Consider the following 17,728-nt stretch of genomic DNA (forward strand, 5'->3'; position numbering starts at 1 on the left):
TACTAGTTTTACAATTTGATTGACAATCAGTTAATTGTTATTTGATTTTTTTTGTCTTCTTCTTAATCAAAATCAATATGATCAGAAAATCATCAATTGTTATTAACGGGAATGATCAATGGAGTTAATTGTTGGGATTAATTAGTTAATCGTGATTGTGGACAAAAAAAAGTTAAAAGTTTTGTCTTGATAACATTGACAACAATTAATTAATTTTGACAAATTAACTGTCACAATTAGTTTAGATGATTATAATTGATATATTAGCATCAAGACAGTTGAAATGATTAAGTTAATCATGATAATGATGATAATGATATTTATGATTACGGTAATGATATAAATTAATTACAATTAAAAAGGTGTAATCAGTTGTAAAGGTTAAGGGGATTAATTTGGGAACAATTTGTTTAATTGTAATAATTGACATAATTGATTAAAGGTAAATGATTATGATCAGAATGATAATGATTAACAAAAAGGCTATTATTGATTTATGATTAGGCAAAGGAATGCCAATGATAATTAAAGATGATTAAGATTAATTAACAGATTAGTTCATCTAATTGTTGCTGATTAGGAAAATGTTAAACTTAGATATTGATTGTTAATTATTCACCATTCAGGATGAGACAACAATTAATGGGATAACCAGGAAAGTTAATCACAACAACAATTAATAATTGATTGTTTAAAGGTGTAATTGGATTAAGGGATGATACTGATATTAATTGTCTGTAACAATCAAGACAATTGTATGATAATTGTAAATCAAAATGATATATTTAACTATTAGTGATTTGGTTTGATTGTTTCAATTTGTTTTTGTTTTGTTTTTCATTCATTGAAAATTAACAACAACAAAGAAAAAAGTTTTTCAAATTAATTGTTCATTAAATTATATAATTAATTAATTGTCATCGAGTGTTTTTGATTATTGATTTTGGTTTTAAATTAAATTGACAAAAGAGTAAAATTAATTAAATGATATACATTGAATCTCTTGCTTGTTGATCAACTAAATTAAATGCTTAATTTGATTAATATGTATTAAAGTGTATGCGATTTGTTTTTTTTTTTGCTAAAACAGTTGAATGATTAACAATTAATTGTAAAAAATAATTGATATTGTTGCTTTCATTTCTTATTAGGATACATGCTTAATCAACGGATTAGATTGATTATAATTAAGGGAATCTACTAATTATGACAAAGAAATTGCAAAACAATGAGTGATGATGATAATTCAATAGGATAATAATGATATTGAGGGTGGGAGATTAAGACTGAGAGAGTGAGAGTGATTTGTTTGTAAAACTTAATTGACTCGATGAAAGCTCATCAATTAACTAATTGATTGATAATATGAGATACAAAAGCTTCTGACGAGAAAAACATTGTTAGTTAATTGGTGAGAGAGTTGATTGATTTTTCCTTTGCATCCCAATTCCAATAGTGATTCAGTTTGATTCCATTTGTTGATTGTTTAATCAGAAGCTTTTTAAATTTCCAATGGATTTTGATTGTTACTTTGTTAAATTGTAAATTCAGGTGAGTGCAAATTAAAAGGAGATCAGATGAGAGATATTGGTGAATGACATTAGTTTTTTTCTTCGTGATGTTCATGAGATGAAATTTCATCTTTGATTCAGTTCCTTTTTGTTTCCTGGTTCACAATTTTCTTGATCATGTCTCTCTATTGCTCCATCATCTTAAACATCTCATTTCCTTTTCCTTTTCCCTCTGGTTAATTGTAATTATAACTTTGTCATATTAATTTAAATAAGGCAATCATTGTGTTTCGATAATCTTTTCATAATATCTTGCGGTAAACAAACACACACAAAGCGGCAATTTGTCACTCGAGTTAATTGATATCGTCCAGTTGAATGTGTTTGCGTTTCTTTGTCAATTGTGTAAATGAATTGGTTTGTTTGTTTGGATACAAATTTGAAAAATATATGCGTTTGTATGGTAACATTGGAGGAAGACATCGAGGTTGATGATGATGAAGGTGATGAAGATGATGATGATGACGATGTTATTGGTACTGGTGGTGGTATATTGGTAATGATTATTTGATGAGATAAGATGTAAATGTTATTCGCTTGTTAATCAATTAGAATCAATTAATTGGTGAAGGTGAACTAGTGTAAGACGCTTCACTATGGTATTCATGGTACTCTTCGTGCTTTTTTAAAGTGTATTTCGCTTTACGAATTGCCGTTAATTTTTCTTGTGCATCTTTCAGTTCTCTCTCTTTTCTTAAGATCTCTTCTCGAGCAAGAATTTCCTGAGCAATTACTGGAACTCGTCTCTGGCTGATTACGATACTTTGCTCTTCATCATGTTGAATTGCTTGTTGTGCAGATTTAACCAGATTATCGGTTGCCTTTTTAACTGCATTACCAGCACCTTGTAAGCGAACCATTGACTTGGAATCTGAATCTGCTTTTACTTTACATGCAACCAAAAGTTGAGCCGTTGAGGAGGCAACTTGTTTAGCCGATGATATTAATCGTTCTTCTGAGGCTTGACCTTGAACAAGAGAATTGGCCGCTTCAACAAGTGAATGTGTCGCAGCAGCAACGTGTCGGGCTGCTGAGATTAGCCCTTCTGACCATTGGCCATCATCTGAGGTTGATATTGGTCGACGGGAAACTTTACCAGTGGTGACCAGTTCACGTTGAGCTGCTGAAGCAGCTCTAACCAGAGCCGAGGTTGCGGTAGTAATTGATTTGGCTGCTTCCAAAATCATCTCGTCAAAATTAAGATCTTCATGAGGAAGCTGATTGATTGGGAAGTACAAAATTTATTTATCCAAATTGATTGTTGTAACATTTGGGTGACATGCAAACAATTTAACGAAAAGAAAAGAAATAAAAATTAGCAAATGATAATAAATTAAAAGTATATGCAAGTGTAAATGGGATAATAAGGTAATCAATCAATTAATCAATGATGATAATTAGGTATCGATCCTGGGCATATGTCTGATTCTTGGTTGATTATCGTTAAATAATTTACAACCAAGAATATCAAACATATCTCAAAAGCGACCCATCAGATATATAAGATTAATCAATTTAAATCAATTACGAGGATGAAAGAAAATTAATAAGGTTCAATTTAATCAATGGAAATTCATTTAATTACCTTTATACTTGTTCGTCTAGGTTGGAGTTGAGCTAATTTCTTAGCAGCGGCATCAATGGACGAAGCAGCACCAAGTAGTTCGTTCTCAGCGATAACTGTTGGATCATCGGGATCGACCCAATCGGTTCCCTTAAGAGCCTCGACACAAGAGACAATTTCGGTAACGGATGAAGCGATGTTTCGAGATTTTTCAATCAGCATTTGTTTCTCTTCGCCTGAAGCACCGTTTGGCCGTTGGATACATTGGAGAACCAATTCAAGGAGAGACTGATATTTATGGGCACAATTTCGTCCAGTATCAAGGACACGTTGGGTTAATTCGGGTGAATCAGCTGTGTGAGCACATTGTTTGGTTGTTACGAGTAGATCGAAAATGGCTTTTCGTCCCATATTAGCGGCGACAATAACATCATCCTGTTTACCACTATTTCCAGCGGCAACCGCTTTAGCTGTGGCCAATGTAACGGGCTTATGGACTCTAAGAAGATCCTCTGGTGAACCCTTTTTACTTGGTGGGTCAGATGAGTTAAGAACTTTAAGTTCTTGACCAATGGCTTCGATTGTCGATTCCAAAGCTCGTGTTCCTCTCTGGTGTTCATCTTCAACGATTTTAACAGTTTTCAGTAGTGAAGTTACATTGTTTATCATAACCTATGGAGGAATAACAAATTGAAAGATAATTATTATCAATTGAGAAAAAGGTTAATCAAAAAAAAAAGAGAGGAGAAAACAAAGTTAAACATACAATTTAATAAGTGTGAAAGATAATATATTTGTGTTGTAATGATGTGTAAACTCAGATGATAATTGCGGATGTAGATTGAATGATTATTTATCAAATTGTCGATTATTATTACATTGATGATAATAACTGATAATTAGTCATTTGATAAATTAAACACATAGAGCAATATGTTTACCTTTCCAACAACAATCTTTTTTTCAAGGTGACAATTGAAAACTATCAAAAGTTTCTTACCAAATGAATATTTTACATTTGAGAAACGATTTATTTGAGAGAGACGAAGAAGAGAGAGAGAGAGAAGATGATAAAGAAGATAAGTAGAAAAAAAGACAAGAAGAAGATCGGACGATAACCAGAGAAGAGGATAAAGATGATGAACGAAGCATGGATGATAAGAGAGAGAATCGTCTTTTGTTACATATTCAGACCATTTCTTTACTTTTCTCCTCATCGTCAACCTTTTGTTTTACATATCGTGAGAGAGAGATGAAGATTTGTATAAAGGAGGAGAGAGAGAGAGAGAGAGAGAGAGAGAGAGAGAGAGAGAGAGAGAGTCAATTGTAAAGGTGGAGAGAAGATGAGGAAGATAAAAAAAGAGATGAATAGACCTTGGAATTGAATGGAAATGTGAAAATAGTAAATGAGGTTGATAATAATAAAGGGAATGAATCTGTTAACCTGAAAATTAACAACATTGTTTCAATAGGAAAACAACAAGAGTGAGACACGAAAAAAAATCAAGCTTTCATGATCTAAAACAATTAAATTAATTGTAATATTGTTCAACACAATTAAAGGTTAACAGCAAGACTATTGATTTAAGTGGTGTGTTAATACACAATCAGGTTAATTTTCAACTTGTAATTTAGTAATTATCAAACGATCAACTCAATAATTACGTGCAATGGAATCAAATAAGTGCAAAAAGTGGTAACAATTAAACAATTTAAATTGAATAACAAAATAAAGCAATTAAAGAGAAAGATTTAACTAGCTGGTTGCTGGAAAGGTAATTGATTAAATTCTCTTAATTCTCATCAATTGAGAATTAAATTGCTCTAAACCATTTTCATCATTCAATCAAGCAAATTTTGTTAAGTGTCAATGATTAAATAATCATAACTTTTAGCAAAGTCATTTGGGTTTACATATGAGGCGATGGTTAAAATGAAATGAAAACACAAAAATAATATTATGATTGATTGTATGTTAATTAGCTCAATGATTGCGTTGGATTAACAGCTAAGTTAATCAAATGCTGTTAAGGTGATTGATTTGAAATCTCGTAAGCATTAATTAAGGTGCGGTACTGACCTTTGCTGATTCTTTAAGCTGAACCATTGCTGGATCTTCATTGTCTTTACCTGAAGCGGATTTAGTTGCATGGATTAAATCACCTAAAGCTGAGGCAACGTCTTTAATTGCATTTAAAAGTAAAACTTGAGCCTCTAAATTAGCTGAACCAAGAGATGCAGCGTCTAATTTAATTGTATCAGAAAGGTGGACAATTGTGGTTACAGCATTTTGAGCTGCATCGGCTAATTGTTCCTGATTAGATGCTGCTCCAAGTACCAAAGACTTTGTATCCTCAACCAGAGCTTTAGCTGCTCTTAAAATGGTTTGTCGATTTGTTGTAAAATTGTCAACCTCATTTTCAGGGTTAAGTGTACCCGCAGTGGCAAACATGATTGTCGTATCAAGATCACCAATTATACCGCTCACGGTGGACACTGCATTTGACCAGGCAACATTGGCTGGATATCGGGGTGAAGGTGAAGATGATGTTGATACTTGATGATATCGGGTGTTGATTACTTTCTCACTTAGTACACTGGTGGTTGCAGCTAATCTAAGATCTTCGGCTGCTTTTCTTAGGCTACTTTGTGATTCAGAATCATCGGGATTTGTGGCACAGCTTTTGGCAGCTTTCATCAATCGGGTTGATGCTTCGGCAAGAGCCTTTGCTGCGGCCAATAATCGCCGTTGAATATCACCATCTTGTTGATCTCTAGCATTACTTTTAATGTCAATAATCAATTGAATCGTAGCGTGAGCTAAAACTTTTGCTTGGCGAATGATTTCCGGTGGATCACAAGAGTTACTGAAAAGACGATCAGTGGCATCGAGAATTGTATCAACGGATCCTTGCGCTTGAGAACAACGACCAGCAACGCTAAGTAAAATTTCCGATGTCTCCTTATCGTAAACCTCATATTCCTCATTAATAGTTGATAAAACGGAATAGGAAGCAGTTTCAACTCGATTGGCAGCCGAAAGAAGAGTTTGTCTTGGTACTTTTGTACCAGGTTCGGCTGCTTTAAGTAGATCAGAGAAAGCGTTACACAAATTTTTGGCCGCTTCAATTAGACCATCACCTTTACCATCATCATCCATTAGGGAAGCGATTAGTTTAACATCTTTTGACATTTCAGGTAAATTTGTGGCTATAGTTGAAAGAGCAGCATCCAAAGCGGACACGTCGATCTCATTTTCAGGAACCGAGGTGAGAGTGACAATTTTTGCTGTCGCTGCATTCATGGCGGACAATTGTGACGAAACAGCGGATCTTTTAACATCTAACTGATCACGTTTCGATTGTATTGATAAAGAATCTGAGCTTTGATAATTTGGTCCATCGGTTGGTTCATCTAAATCTTTCTCAACTCTGGCAATTGTGATTCGACAAGTTTCCGTTGTGGTAATAAGAGCTCGTTGTGGACTTGGAGTTCCATTAGTGTAAATATGAGGTACTTTAGCTCCGATTCCCGATGGAGCGGAATGACCAACGTGTGCAGTACCTTTAACTGAAGTAATAGACGCTGATGGAATCTCATTGGTTACAATGGCCTGTGAACCATTGGTTCCAGCACGGAGGATTGCAGGCATGGCGATATTACTCATCTCAGGTTGAGCGCCTTTAGAAAGGGTTGAATATTGAAGTACCGTTGCTTTATAAGGTGAAACTGAATCTTCAACCATGGTTGATCCTTCATCACCTTCAATACCGAAATGATCTTTAGCCTTTTTCCTTTTTAAGATAATATCAATGTAACCAGCAATTAATTGGGAAATTTGTTCACCTTCACTGGTTTGAACTGAATAATAAGAATCAGCGTAATCACCAAAATCAAGAGTAAATGAGTTAGGTGATGCCGCCCATCGTTTAACGGTAGTTAATGGCCACGTTTTTAAAATTTCCTTCGTCTTCTCATCTAATCGTAAAACCGATTCTTTGGTTACACCAAGTAAACGGGGAACAAGCTTATTTTTACGATTCATTTTCTCTTTGACAAGGAAAAAAGTGACCCCATAAGTTTTCAATGATCGCGCTAATTGGACATATTTTCCCTTTGATTCTAATTCGGTGAGACCAGCGTGTTTCATATGCTGTTGGAAAACTTTCTTCTCGATTCCCTTCATTTTGGCATAATCTTTGGGAAGAAATTCTTTTAAATCTAAGAAACCAGTTCGGTGTTTCCCTTCAACATGATCACCAAATTGTATCTGACACTGAATACCAGCAAATTTACAAGCTTCCTCAACGGCAACCGGATGAGTACCAGCGATAATTGCATCACGAGTTTGAACATAAAGTAAATTAAGTTCAACTGGATCTCTTTGGTCAATATTTTGATCGGAGAAGAAAAATTTTCGCCTAAGAAGTAAAGTTTCATCTTCAGCTATACCCTGTTCACTTAAAGTTAATGAATGGTCAACCCAATTAAGATCATCATCGGTTTTCAATTTTTTCTTTAATTGTTCCATTTTAGCATCGATTGTTTTATCTCGATCTTTTTTATCTCGACGTAACGTTAATGTACCAGTTGAATAACTGGCCGACTTTTTATCCTCAGGTAATTCTCGTACCAAGGAATATTCATCATGATTCGTAATTCCTATCAAAAGAAAAAGAAGAAAACAATTAATCAATTAAACCAATATAAAGATAATCATCAAAAGGAGAGAATCTAATTAAATAACAATTACAACTAATACAATAAGAGATCAATAAATTTCATGATGATACTAAAATTTTGGGAAACAAACATGATAATCAAACGATGACGCTCAATAGAAATGATTGATTTCCAATTACATTTGAAATAATAGTAAATTTTTGAAAACTTTAGTAAAGTTGTAAAAATTTTCTGAATGAATATAAGTGCAATCATATAATTAACGATTTATTTAGCAATATCTTAATTAAAAGATTAACTGACAAAAAAAAACGTGACATGTCAGTGAGCATCATCTTAATAGATCAACCAACTAATGATAACTTTTTTTTAGGTCATCTTTCAATTGATTTATTTTAAATTTCTATTAATTTAACTAAATCAATATGATAGATTTTTCCAGCAAAATATTAACCACCACCGAAAACCACCCATCCTTCATATTTAATCATCTACTCACTAATCATTTTCTTCTGTTTCATGTAATCATCCTAATCCTCATCCTCATCATCATCATCATCATCATCATTTATAATAATAAATAAGGTTTGACGGAAGTCACCAGCAAAAGAAAAACAAAACCAAAACTGACAAACTTCATATGAATCAGGGTGAACTTCCGATTTAAGTTCCGTTAGAATCGATATTTCCTCTGAACAAGGTTAAATACCATGTAAATTGATTGTTTTAAAAAAAAGGTTATCATAATTGAACAGGTAAATTTTCAAATTAAACACAATTAGTGTATATCTAAACAAATATTGGTTAATCATGATTAAAAGTAAATTGACAAACTAAATGGTCAATAATTGGTTAATCCACCTTTTGAAAATATTGCTAATCCATGACTTTTAATGAGTAATCAAAGTGAGAATATAATTTGTATCTAAACCTACTTTCGTTAATCTAATCCTAATCATCCTAATAATCATCATCATCATCATTTACTACAATCAGATAGGCAGGGTTAATTTGGATCACAATTTATATACCAAATATGATTAAAAGAACCAAATATTATCATTTAACTTGAGTAACCTTTTCGAAAAGGTATTAATCGGATGTAGATTGAGAAAGAGAGAGAGAGAGACAAATTAAGAAGAAAACAAATTGTAATGAATGGAAGTGAGTGTGTGAGAGAGAGAAAGAGAGTAAGAAAGAGACAGAGATGGAATGAAAGAAAACTTTTCATGAATGAATATGCGTGGCTGGAGATATTGGTACATGTGTGTGAGTGTAATTCTGCGTAGGAGCCTTTAAACCGACCTTTTTTTAAGATTTACAATTTTTTCTTTCCATTTTTTTCTTCACCTCATCATAAGAATAATATGTGTACACTAATTGAAAGAAATATAGAGGAAAAGAGAGAGAGAGAAAACATATCCCAAACTTACCGATTTTGGTACAAATAACGACCATTAAATTGGCTACATTTTGACTATCATCAACCAACACCGTTTTTACCGATCCATCTAACATGCGAACTCGTATCTTCCTCTTGTTTTCTTGATTTTCGTACATTGTCAACGATTAGATTGATCTATCTCTCTTTCAAGTATATAAATATAATTAGTTTGTATTTCCCTTGATTATATGACTTGAGAAACCAGGGAAAAGGAAAGGCCAGAGGATTAACCCTGTAGAAAAATAAAAAGAGAAGAAAAGAAAAAAAAAGAAAATGAATTAAAAGAAAAAGCGAAACAAGATGAACCGCTTACACCAAGTGACCAGTAACAACCGGTTCATGTTGTTAACATGTTATTCATTAGTAAAGGTGTAAAATTGAATCTTCAACATGAAAGATTATTGAGATAAAACACCAAGAAAATCAATACAATTAACAGAATAGGAAAAGTAAACAAGAGAGAGAGAGAATAGAAAACAAAGATCCTTGAGTCACAAATGGGACACAAACACTGAGAGTCAACAGGTGAGAAACAAAATGTAAGTAGAAAATGAATTTACCTCGTAAAGATGAACACAAATTAGAATTTGTTGAGAAGTTGAGATTAATTACCAGAGGAAGATAATAGAATAGAATAAAAAGAAAAAAGAAAATGAATTAAAAGAAAAAGCGAAACAAGATGAACCGCTTACACCAAGTGACCAGTAACAACCGGTTCATGTTGTTAACATGTTATTCATTAGTAAAGGTGTAAAATTGAATCTTCAACATGAAAGATTATTGAGATAAAACACCAAGAAAATCAATACAATTAACAGAATAGGAAAAGTAAACAAGAGAGAGAGAGAATAGAAAACAAAGATCCTTGAGTCACAAATGGGACACAAACACTGAGAGTCAACAGGTGAGAAACAAAATGTAAGTAGAAAATGAATTTACCTCGTAAAGATGAACACAAATTAGAATTTGTTGAGAAGTTGAGATTAATTACCAGAGGAAGATAATAGAATAGAATAAAAAGAAAAAGAAAGAGAAGCAAACAAAATGGAGATTGTGGTAGAGAGAAAACAACAGTAAACACAGAGAAGAGAAAGAGATATGGAAAAGCGAACGAGAAGAAACTGAAGCGGTTGAAATGAAAGATTTTCTCTTTTGAGTAGAACAACAAATATTAAATCATTCGAATGTTGAATTGTTGAGAGAGAGAGAAAAAAAGAACTAATTGTTTTTAAGAATTATAATTAAAATCAATGAGAATTTGTGATGATTAAAAGTTGGGATCACACAGTCAACAAGAAGATGAAATGAAGAGTGAAAGTTTAACTCTAAGAGCAACAGAGGGAGTAAGAGAGAGAGAGAAAGAGAGGGAGAGTCACTTGGATGATGGAAAATGATGATAAAAAGATGATTGTGAATAAAGATGAAAATGAATGTTGTTCAATTGATGATCTCCATTGAAACTGAGCAAAATTGAACAATTGATAGCGAACCAAAGAGTTGATATAATCTTATGTCTCTCTCTCGATGCAGTTACATGTTCATCTTCAGGGGATGTCTGAGGTTCTGTCCGCTAGGGAGCAGAACTATTTTCAGTTTCGTTGAGAGTTTTTTTCATTTTCATGTAGGAAGTGTTTTCATCTAATTTATATGTTTTACTCTAATTATTTGTACTCTCATCAATATCATCATCAGGTTGTGATGATGATGAGTAAGACTTGAGGGAGAGAGAGATCGAAAAAGTTTGAAAATGATCAACTTCCGATTTTTCTGATTTCCTGTTTGAAAATCAATTTTTCCTTTTAATTCTAAAGTTAAATACGTAAATTGTTAATTGTTGGTTTAAATTTACGTCCATATGATTGTTTATTTCTAGGTAATATGATAGGTAAACAGGTAGATCGTTGATTGTTTACATGAAAAGGTAACAAGTGGTCAACGAATAGATTATCATGAAAGGGATGGAGATTAACTCTGATTTAATGGAATTCATTTCAACAACAAGTCTGAGCTTCATCATTATCGTTTTTAATCAGATAGGCAGGGTTACAACTGACAATTAACCAAATATGGGTAAAAGGATATAAATAGTAAGCAGAGAGAGAGAGAGAGAGAGAGAGAGAGAGAAAGAGAGGGAGAGTCACTTGGATGATGGAAAATGATGATAAAAAGATGATTGTGAATAAAGATGAAAATGAATGTTGTTCAATTGATGATCTCCATTGAAACTGAGCAAAATTGAACAATTGATAGCGAACCAAAGAGTTGATATAATCTTATGTCTCTCTCTCGATGCAGTTACATGTTCATCTTCAGGGGATGTCTGAGGTTCTGTCCGCTAGGGAGCAGAACTATTTTCAGTTTCGTTGAGAGTTTTTTTCATTTTCATGTAGGAAGTGTTTTCATCTAATTTATATGTTTTACTCTAATTATTTGTACTCTCATCAATATCATCATCAGGTTGTGATGATGATGAGTAAGACTTGAGGGAGAGAGAGATCGAAAAAGTTTGAAAATGATCAACTTCCGATTTTTCTGATTTCCTGTTTGAAAATCAATTTTTCCTTTTAATTCTAAAGTTAAATACGTAAATTGTTAATTGTTGGTTTAAATTTACGTCCATATGATTGTTTATTTCTAGGTAATATGATAGGTAAACAGGTAGATCGTTGATTGTTTACATGAAAAGGTAACAAGTGGTCAACGAATAGATTATCATGAAAGGGATGGAGATTAACTCTGATTTAATGGAATTCATTTCAACAACAAGTCTGAGCTTCATCATTATCGTTTTTAATCAGATAGGCAGGGTTACAACTGACAATTAACCAAATATGGGTAAAAGGATATAAATAGTAAGCAGAGAGAGAGAGAGAGAGAGAGAGAGAGAGAAAAACTGATGAATGAAAAAAGAGAAAGAAAATTTTTTTTTCTATGAATGAAGATGCGTGGCTGGAGATGTTGGTACTTATGTGTGTGAGTGTATTTAGCGTGGGGGTACCACTTAAACCGACCTTAGATTATCATCCTTTCATCTTAATCTTTTCATCAATATTTTTCTCTTACTGGAGTTTATTAATATTTGAATAGAAAATGAAACTTACTTAAATTCCGGTGGAAAAGTAATCGTGACAATTACGAGTTTGTGACATTTTTCCTTCTTCTCCTTAGTCCATAGAGTTAATTGTTCATCTTCCAACTTAGTCAATTCTCAAAATGCTGATAATTTTTTTATTTTTCGGCTCTTGATTTACGTTTATTTCGTTTGGGTGTTTTTCTTTCTTTCTGCTGTTAAATCGGAGGCCAGTCAAGGTGAAGATTTACCTTCAACTGAGTGGGTGCTGGAAACGTTGTCTTTCCGGTTTTAAATTGATACCATTCGATTGTATTGTAAGCGGAATCAACTCTCTCATCTAACATCTTCTTCTCTTAATATGTTCAGTTATTGTTTTTCGTTTATTCTAATAACAATTAACATTGGAATTTCTTCTTCAAGGAGAATTCATCCTTCTAGGGGCACAACGTTTTTCGGGAATCATCACTTTGGATTTAATCATCATCATGATGACAAGGAAGAGAGAGAGAGAGAGAAAGTTTGTAAAATGCTTACGTTCGAGCGGGAAGATAGTTGAGTGACATCGAGTTCGAGTTTATAAATTCTGTTTATTGATTCACAAGAACAAATAATTTGGTTGGTTGATTTAATTTCATTTGAACTGTTCAGTGAGAAAACTTGAGAACTTTATATTAAAATGATAATTGAAACACAAAGAGAAAAAGTTTATAGGCAAAGAATTGGATGATTTTGGATTTCGAACTTGGAATGTACTAGATTAACTTGTAGTTCGAAGATGAGTACACAAAAAGAGTTTTTAGAAATCACAACACTTCAGTTTATAGAAGAAGAGAATTGGGTGGAAAGAGTGATGGTGAGGGAGTCGAATGATTCTAAGGAAAAATGGAAAACGAAAGAAAAAGAGGAAAAGAAAAAAGATTCGAGGTTGACAATAGTAGAATTTCAAGTGATCTCCCACTTCGAACTAAGGTTGTAATATAAACTTGAATCGAACTTTTCCCTTTGGAATATCTTTCTCTTCCATGAGAAAATGTTGAATATTCGATAAAAAGAATCGCGCAAGTCAGAATTTCTATGGATAAAGAATAGAGAATCATTTTCGATTGGCTGTTCTTCCAAGAAGAGGTAATTCTTCCGCCACCTCCTTCTTATCATCATCATTCTCTCTCTTTCTTGCTCTCTTACACTCCTAAGGTTTTTCTCATTGTGAGTTCTCTTCCATATCATTCCCTGTTCTTCCACTCCCTTACCTTATCTTCTTATCTCTTTCTCCATTATTTCTACTAGAAGAAGATAGAAAAAGGTGGAGTTGAAAGAGAATCGGAAGATAAATAAGTTCCAAGGAAATTCCGAGAATCTCCTTCCCTGTAACATTAAAGGAGAAAAAATTAGCCACCTTTTTGCTCTCTTTTTCTCTTTCTTTTCGGTTTTCTGAGTTCATTTAGCTTCCTATCTTCCACCGAGGACACACCTTATTATCTTCATCTTAGAATTCTTGTTGAGAGCAATCTCAGTGTTGCCATTTTCTTCCTGAGTCAATGAAGATATCGTATTGTAAATCTTTCACCTTCTCTGAAAATTGTGAGAAGTAAAAACTTGTTCTCTATTCATATCTATTGAACTTTTCATGTGTAGATTATCTCTTGATGAGAAGTAGAGCATTTATCATCTTTTCTTTACGAACATTATCACACCATCACATTTGAAACTCAGAGCTAATCATTAATTTCTGTTCTTTTCATCATTATCTATTTCTTCATGACAAATTCTTAGCGTGAATAAGGAACAGAGATAGAAGATAAAAAAAGATCCAAAACAAAAAGATGATTTGGAAAGAAGGAGAGAAAAAATTCATATCTAAAGAAAAAGTTCATTCATCAATTGGGTGAGATAAGAAAAAGTTCTGGTACTTTTTCTGTCAATTCTCCTCAATCATTCAACTGTCCAGGAGATAGAAAGTTACATTAAAATAAGATTAAAGGAATAGAATTCAAAAGTGACCAAGATAATGGAAAAGAAAACGAATCCATTTTTGCATCAATTTCTTTTCTATTTAATTTGGCGAAGAGAAAATTTCTCTCTTTTTATTCTTTTACTTCTCTTCCATTTCATCTTTTTCCTCATCTTCTCGGGACTTTTAGCTTATTTGATTCGAGTGAAACTCCATAAATCAGAGGAATAACATCCAGAGAGAGAGAGAGAGAGAGAGAGAGAGAGAGAGAGAGAGAGAGAGAGAACATAGAAAGTAAGAGGATACACATAACACTCAACAAGAAGAGAACAACTTGATCCTAAACTCCAATTCAATCAATGGAATGACAAAGATGATACTTAGATGATGAGAAGAGAGAGAGAGAGGAGATGAAAAGAAACTCAAGAAGAATATGGAGTAGAATTAATCGATGAACCTTCATGTAGTATCTTTCCATAGATGTAGCAAGAAGAAAAGAAAATAGAAAAATATTCGAAAGGGAATGAAAAGAAGCGAAAAGAGAAACTCAGAGAAATTGAAGAAATTGAATATGAGTAAATATACTGAGACAGAATCTCCATGTCCCGGGATGTTACGAAAGGAAGGAAGTGAAGAAAAAAAAAGAATAGAAAAAGAAATACACTTTCTTCGTTCTAATGATAATGTTAATAATAACAATGATTGTGATGATGATGAGGATGAAAAAGTAACAAAAAAATGAAGAAAGAAAAAGATTCATAACAATACAAGTGATGGATAAAAAAAGAGATGAGGATAAACTGATGCAGCATCTTTGGGATGAAGGAAGTGATTGTAAGAGGAAAATGTTGACGTTGTTTATGGTCCGAGGAGTGCAAATGGATCACTTAAGGTTGTTATTGCCTCTGTTGATTATTTCATCCAAATATATTATCATCATCATCTCCATTATTGTGATTAGCAGGACAGTAAATGGTTAATATTTTTATTCCCAGAGACATAAATCCCTTTGCATCCCTTTTCTGTTGTATCAACTCCGATGGTGGCGGTGGATTAGTAATAAACATGATAAAACCCTCCAAGCACCAACATGACGCTCTCATCATCATCATCATCTTTATCTTCATCCTTCCTTTTATCTCTATCACTCTATTGCTCTCTCTCTCTCTCTCTCTCTCTCTCTGGTGATAACCTTATTAATCTTGACTTTTGTATTCACTTTTTTTCATCTTCTCATCAATAGGTCAAGTTGATCACTTTTTTCTCTCTCTCTCTCTCTCTCTCATCGATTTTGTACAATTTTCATATTCTATTCTATTGAGAGGAAGTTTAAATAATAACCACAATATAACATCAATTATATCAAAGTGAATATCAACTAATCCTCAAAGGGATTGATAATATTATTATTATCCAATCAATTGATTAACATTCAAGTGGATGGTGAATTAGGATGCGGATAAAATCACAACAAACGTTCAATGTTGTTAAATGTTCACATGTTAACACATCAATTTAAATGTAAATCAACAAATTAGAAATTTAATTTTCATCATCATCAGTGAGAAAGAAAGAGAAGAGAAGAGAGAGAGAGAGAGATCATTATAAAGATGAGGATGCTTTTTGGGCGTTGGTCTATGCAACTACTGATACAATTGAGTCAAAGTCCTTTTAATCCTTAAGATTGTAAACAAAATGAAGATACAATTAAAAAGATTAACATTAATCCGGATTGTGTATCTTTTTATTATCATAATAATATAATTAACCAATGAGAAGATTATCTGAGGATTAACATGATTAACTGATTTTACAAAAGGATTTCATTGAAATTCACTACAATTAAATGATTGTTACTTTTTTTTGTTTATCAAGCTGTTTTAATTGTGAAGCAATTAGGATTATCTACTTAATCCAGTAATTGTCAATGAATTGTTCAGTTTCAAACTAATCTGGTTGTTGAAAATTATATAAACGTTATATCATTAAATTAATTAACTAATCAAAGCTGATTCGTGGTAATCAAGGTTAACTAATATTTTATTCAATAATAAGCTTTTTTGTTAACAACAATTTAAGTTAATCAACAAACAAGTTGGAAGTTGATTGTCATAAGATTGTGTTAGTTAAGTTAATTGTAGACAAACCTTGAAAAAGGTAAACAAACAACTTAAGGTTTAACCTTGATTAAATTAACAAGATTGTTAACTAATCAACTTGATTCTCATGTTAATCAATTTTAATTTAATTCATTCAAATGTTTCAATTTTCAATTGTTATCAAATTTCTGATGATTCAATTCAATCACCAAATAGTTGTAAGGTAAATGATTTAGTTGATTGTTTACTTTCATTGATTTTGATTACAATCCAACAACAATTAAATGATTAGTTGAACCTTTTTTTTGATTATTTTGTGATTGATTTAACCTTCATGATAATATCATCATGTTAATCATAATCAAATTGATTAATTGCTTATTTCCGATGTATAAATGAACAAGATCTTAATTGTTACACAATTTAATTGAGAGAAAAAAAGTTTCAGTTTCAATTTAAAGCTCTCAGTTAATTACTAGTTATCAGTTAATCAGTTTCAATGAGTTTTAATTAGTGTAGGAGTAAAAAGTTAAGTTGAAATCAGTTAATTGTTGTTGGTAAGTAACCAAGTAAATGCAATTGAGATAATTGAATAATATAAACTGGAATTCATGATGAAACTGAGTCGCCATTTAATCAGCCTTTCATTGAGTATATGTTGAGTTCGTCGCCATCTTGGATTCTCATGAATCTTCACCATGAACGAAGCTCATTTTATATCAGATTAGAACTGAGTTCCTATCATGATGATCATGATCACGAAATGTCATTGGCCGAGAAGATGAAAATAGGAGAAGCCTGGAAATGGATAAACATTGAATAGAAACTGAATTAATCAGAGATTGCGTATTAAACTATTATGATTAACATGTAACAATTGATTATCCAATTGCTTAATTTTACTATTAAATGATAATTAGTTAATGATAATCAATCAACACTCCAAACAATTTGAATCATTAGTTAACATTAAGCCAGAAAAAGTGAATAAAATAATAATATTATTTTGTTTTCAGAATTTGGTAATTACAATTTCATAACTTTTTCTGTTCTAATTTTTTTTTCTTGCTCTTTTCGCAATCACTGTGATTAAATCAATCAAAATGATTAAGTGATCATGTTAATCTATTGATAGTAAATGTTAACACAATTAACTTTGTTGTGTATTTAATAAGTTGATGTTATTTAAACTTGAACATCAGAATCACTTCTCAAGATTAAGTTAATCCAGGAAAAAGCAGTAAAACTTTATATTAATATTGTGAATTGAATTAAGTGGTTACTGTGTTTACATTAAATATACAATGATGATGATGATGATGATGGTAAAGATGAAGATGAAA

At 32.2% G+C, this 17,728-nt stretch overlaps 1 protein-coding gene across 3 annotated transcripts; it reads right to left on the reverse strand.

Annotated features, from left to right (window-relative positions):
* Window positions 1-886: 886 nt before the first annotated feature.
* Window positions 887-13,269, reverse strand: LOC128388027 (talin-1-like). Of its 3 annotated transcripts, none has more exons than XM_053347367.1 (5): window positions 12,364-13,269; window positions 9,252-9,494; window positions 5,216-7,797; window positions 3,157-3,807; window positions 887-2,788 (listed from the first exon to the last, which is right to left on the reverse strand). In XM_053347367.1, the coding sequence occupies exons 2-5, from the start codon at window positions 9,376-9,378 to the stop codon at window positions 2,126-2,128; spliced, it is 4,023 nt and encodes a 1,340-aa protein (XP_053203342.1). In that variant the 5' UTR covers window positions 9,379-9,494; window positions 12,364-13,269; the 3' UTR covers window positions 887-2,125. The 3 variants fall into 3 exon arrangements, with proteins under 3 accessions (XP_053203342.1, XP_053203343.1, XP_053203344.1); XM_053347368.1 differs by lacking the exon at window positions 12,364-13,269 and adding an exon at window positions 9,823-9,928; XM_053347369.1 differs by lacking the exon at window positions 12,364-13,269 and adding an exon at window positions 9,576-9,780.
* Window positions 13,270-17,728: the final 4,459 nt, after the last annotated feature.

This window comes from Panonychus citri, unplaced genomic scaffold (assembly GCF_014898815.1).
Source record: "Panonychus citri isolate SS breed McGregor unplaced genomic scaffold, ASM1489881v1 Contig00095, whole genome shotgun sequence".
NCBI lineage: Eukaryota > Metazoa > Arthropoda > Arachnida > Trombidiformes > Tetranychidae > Panonychus > Panonychus citri.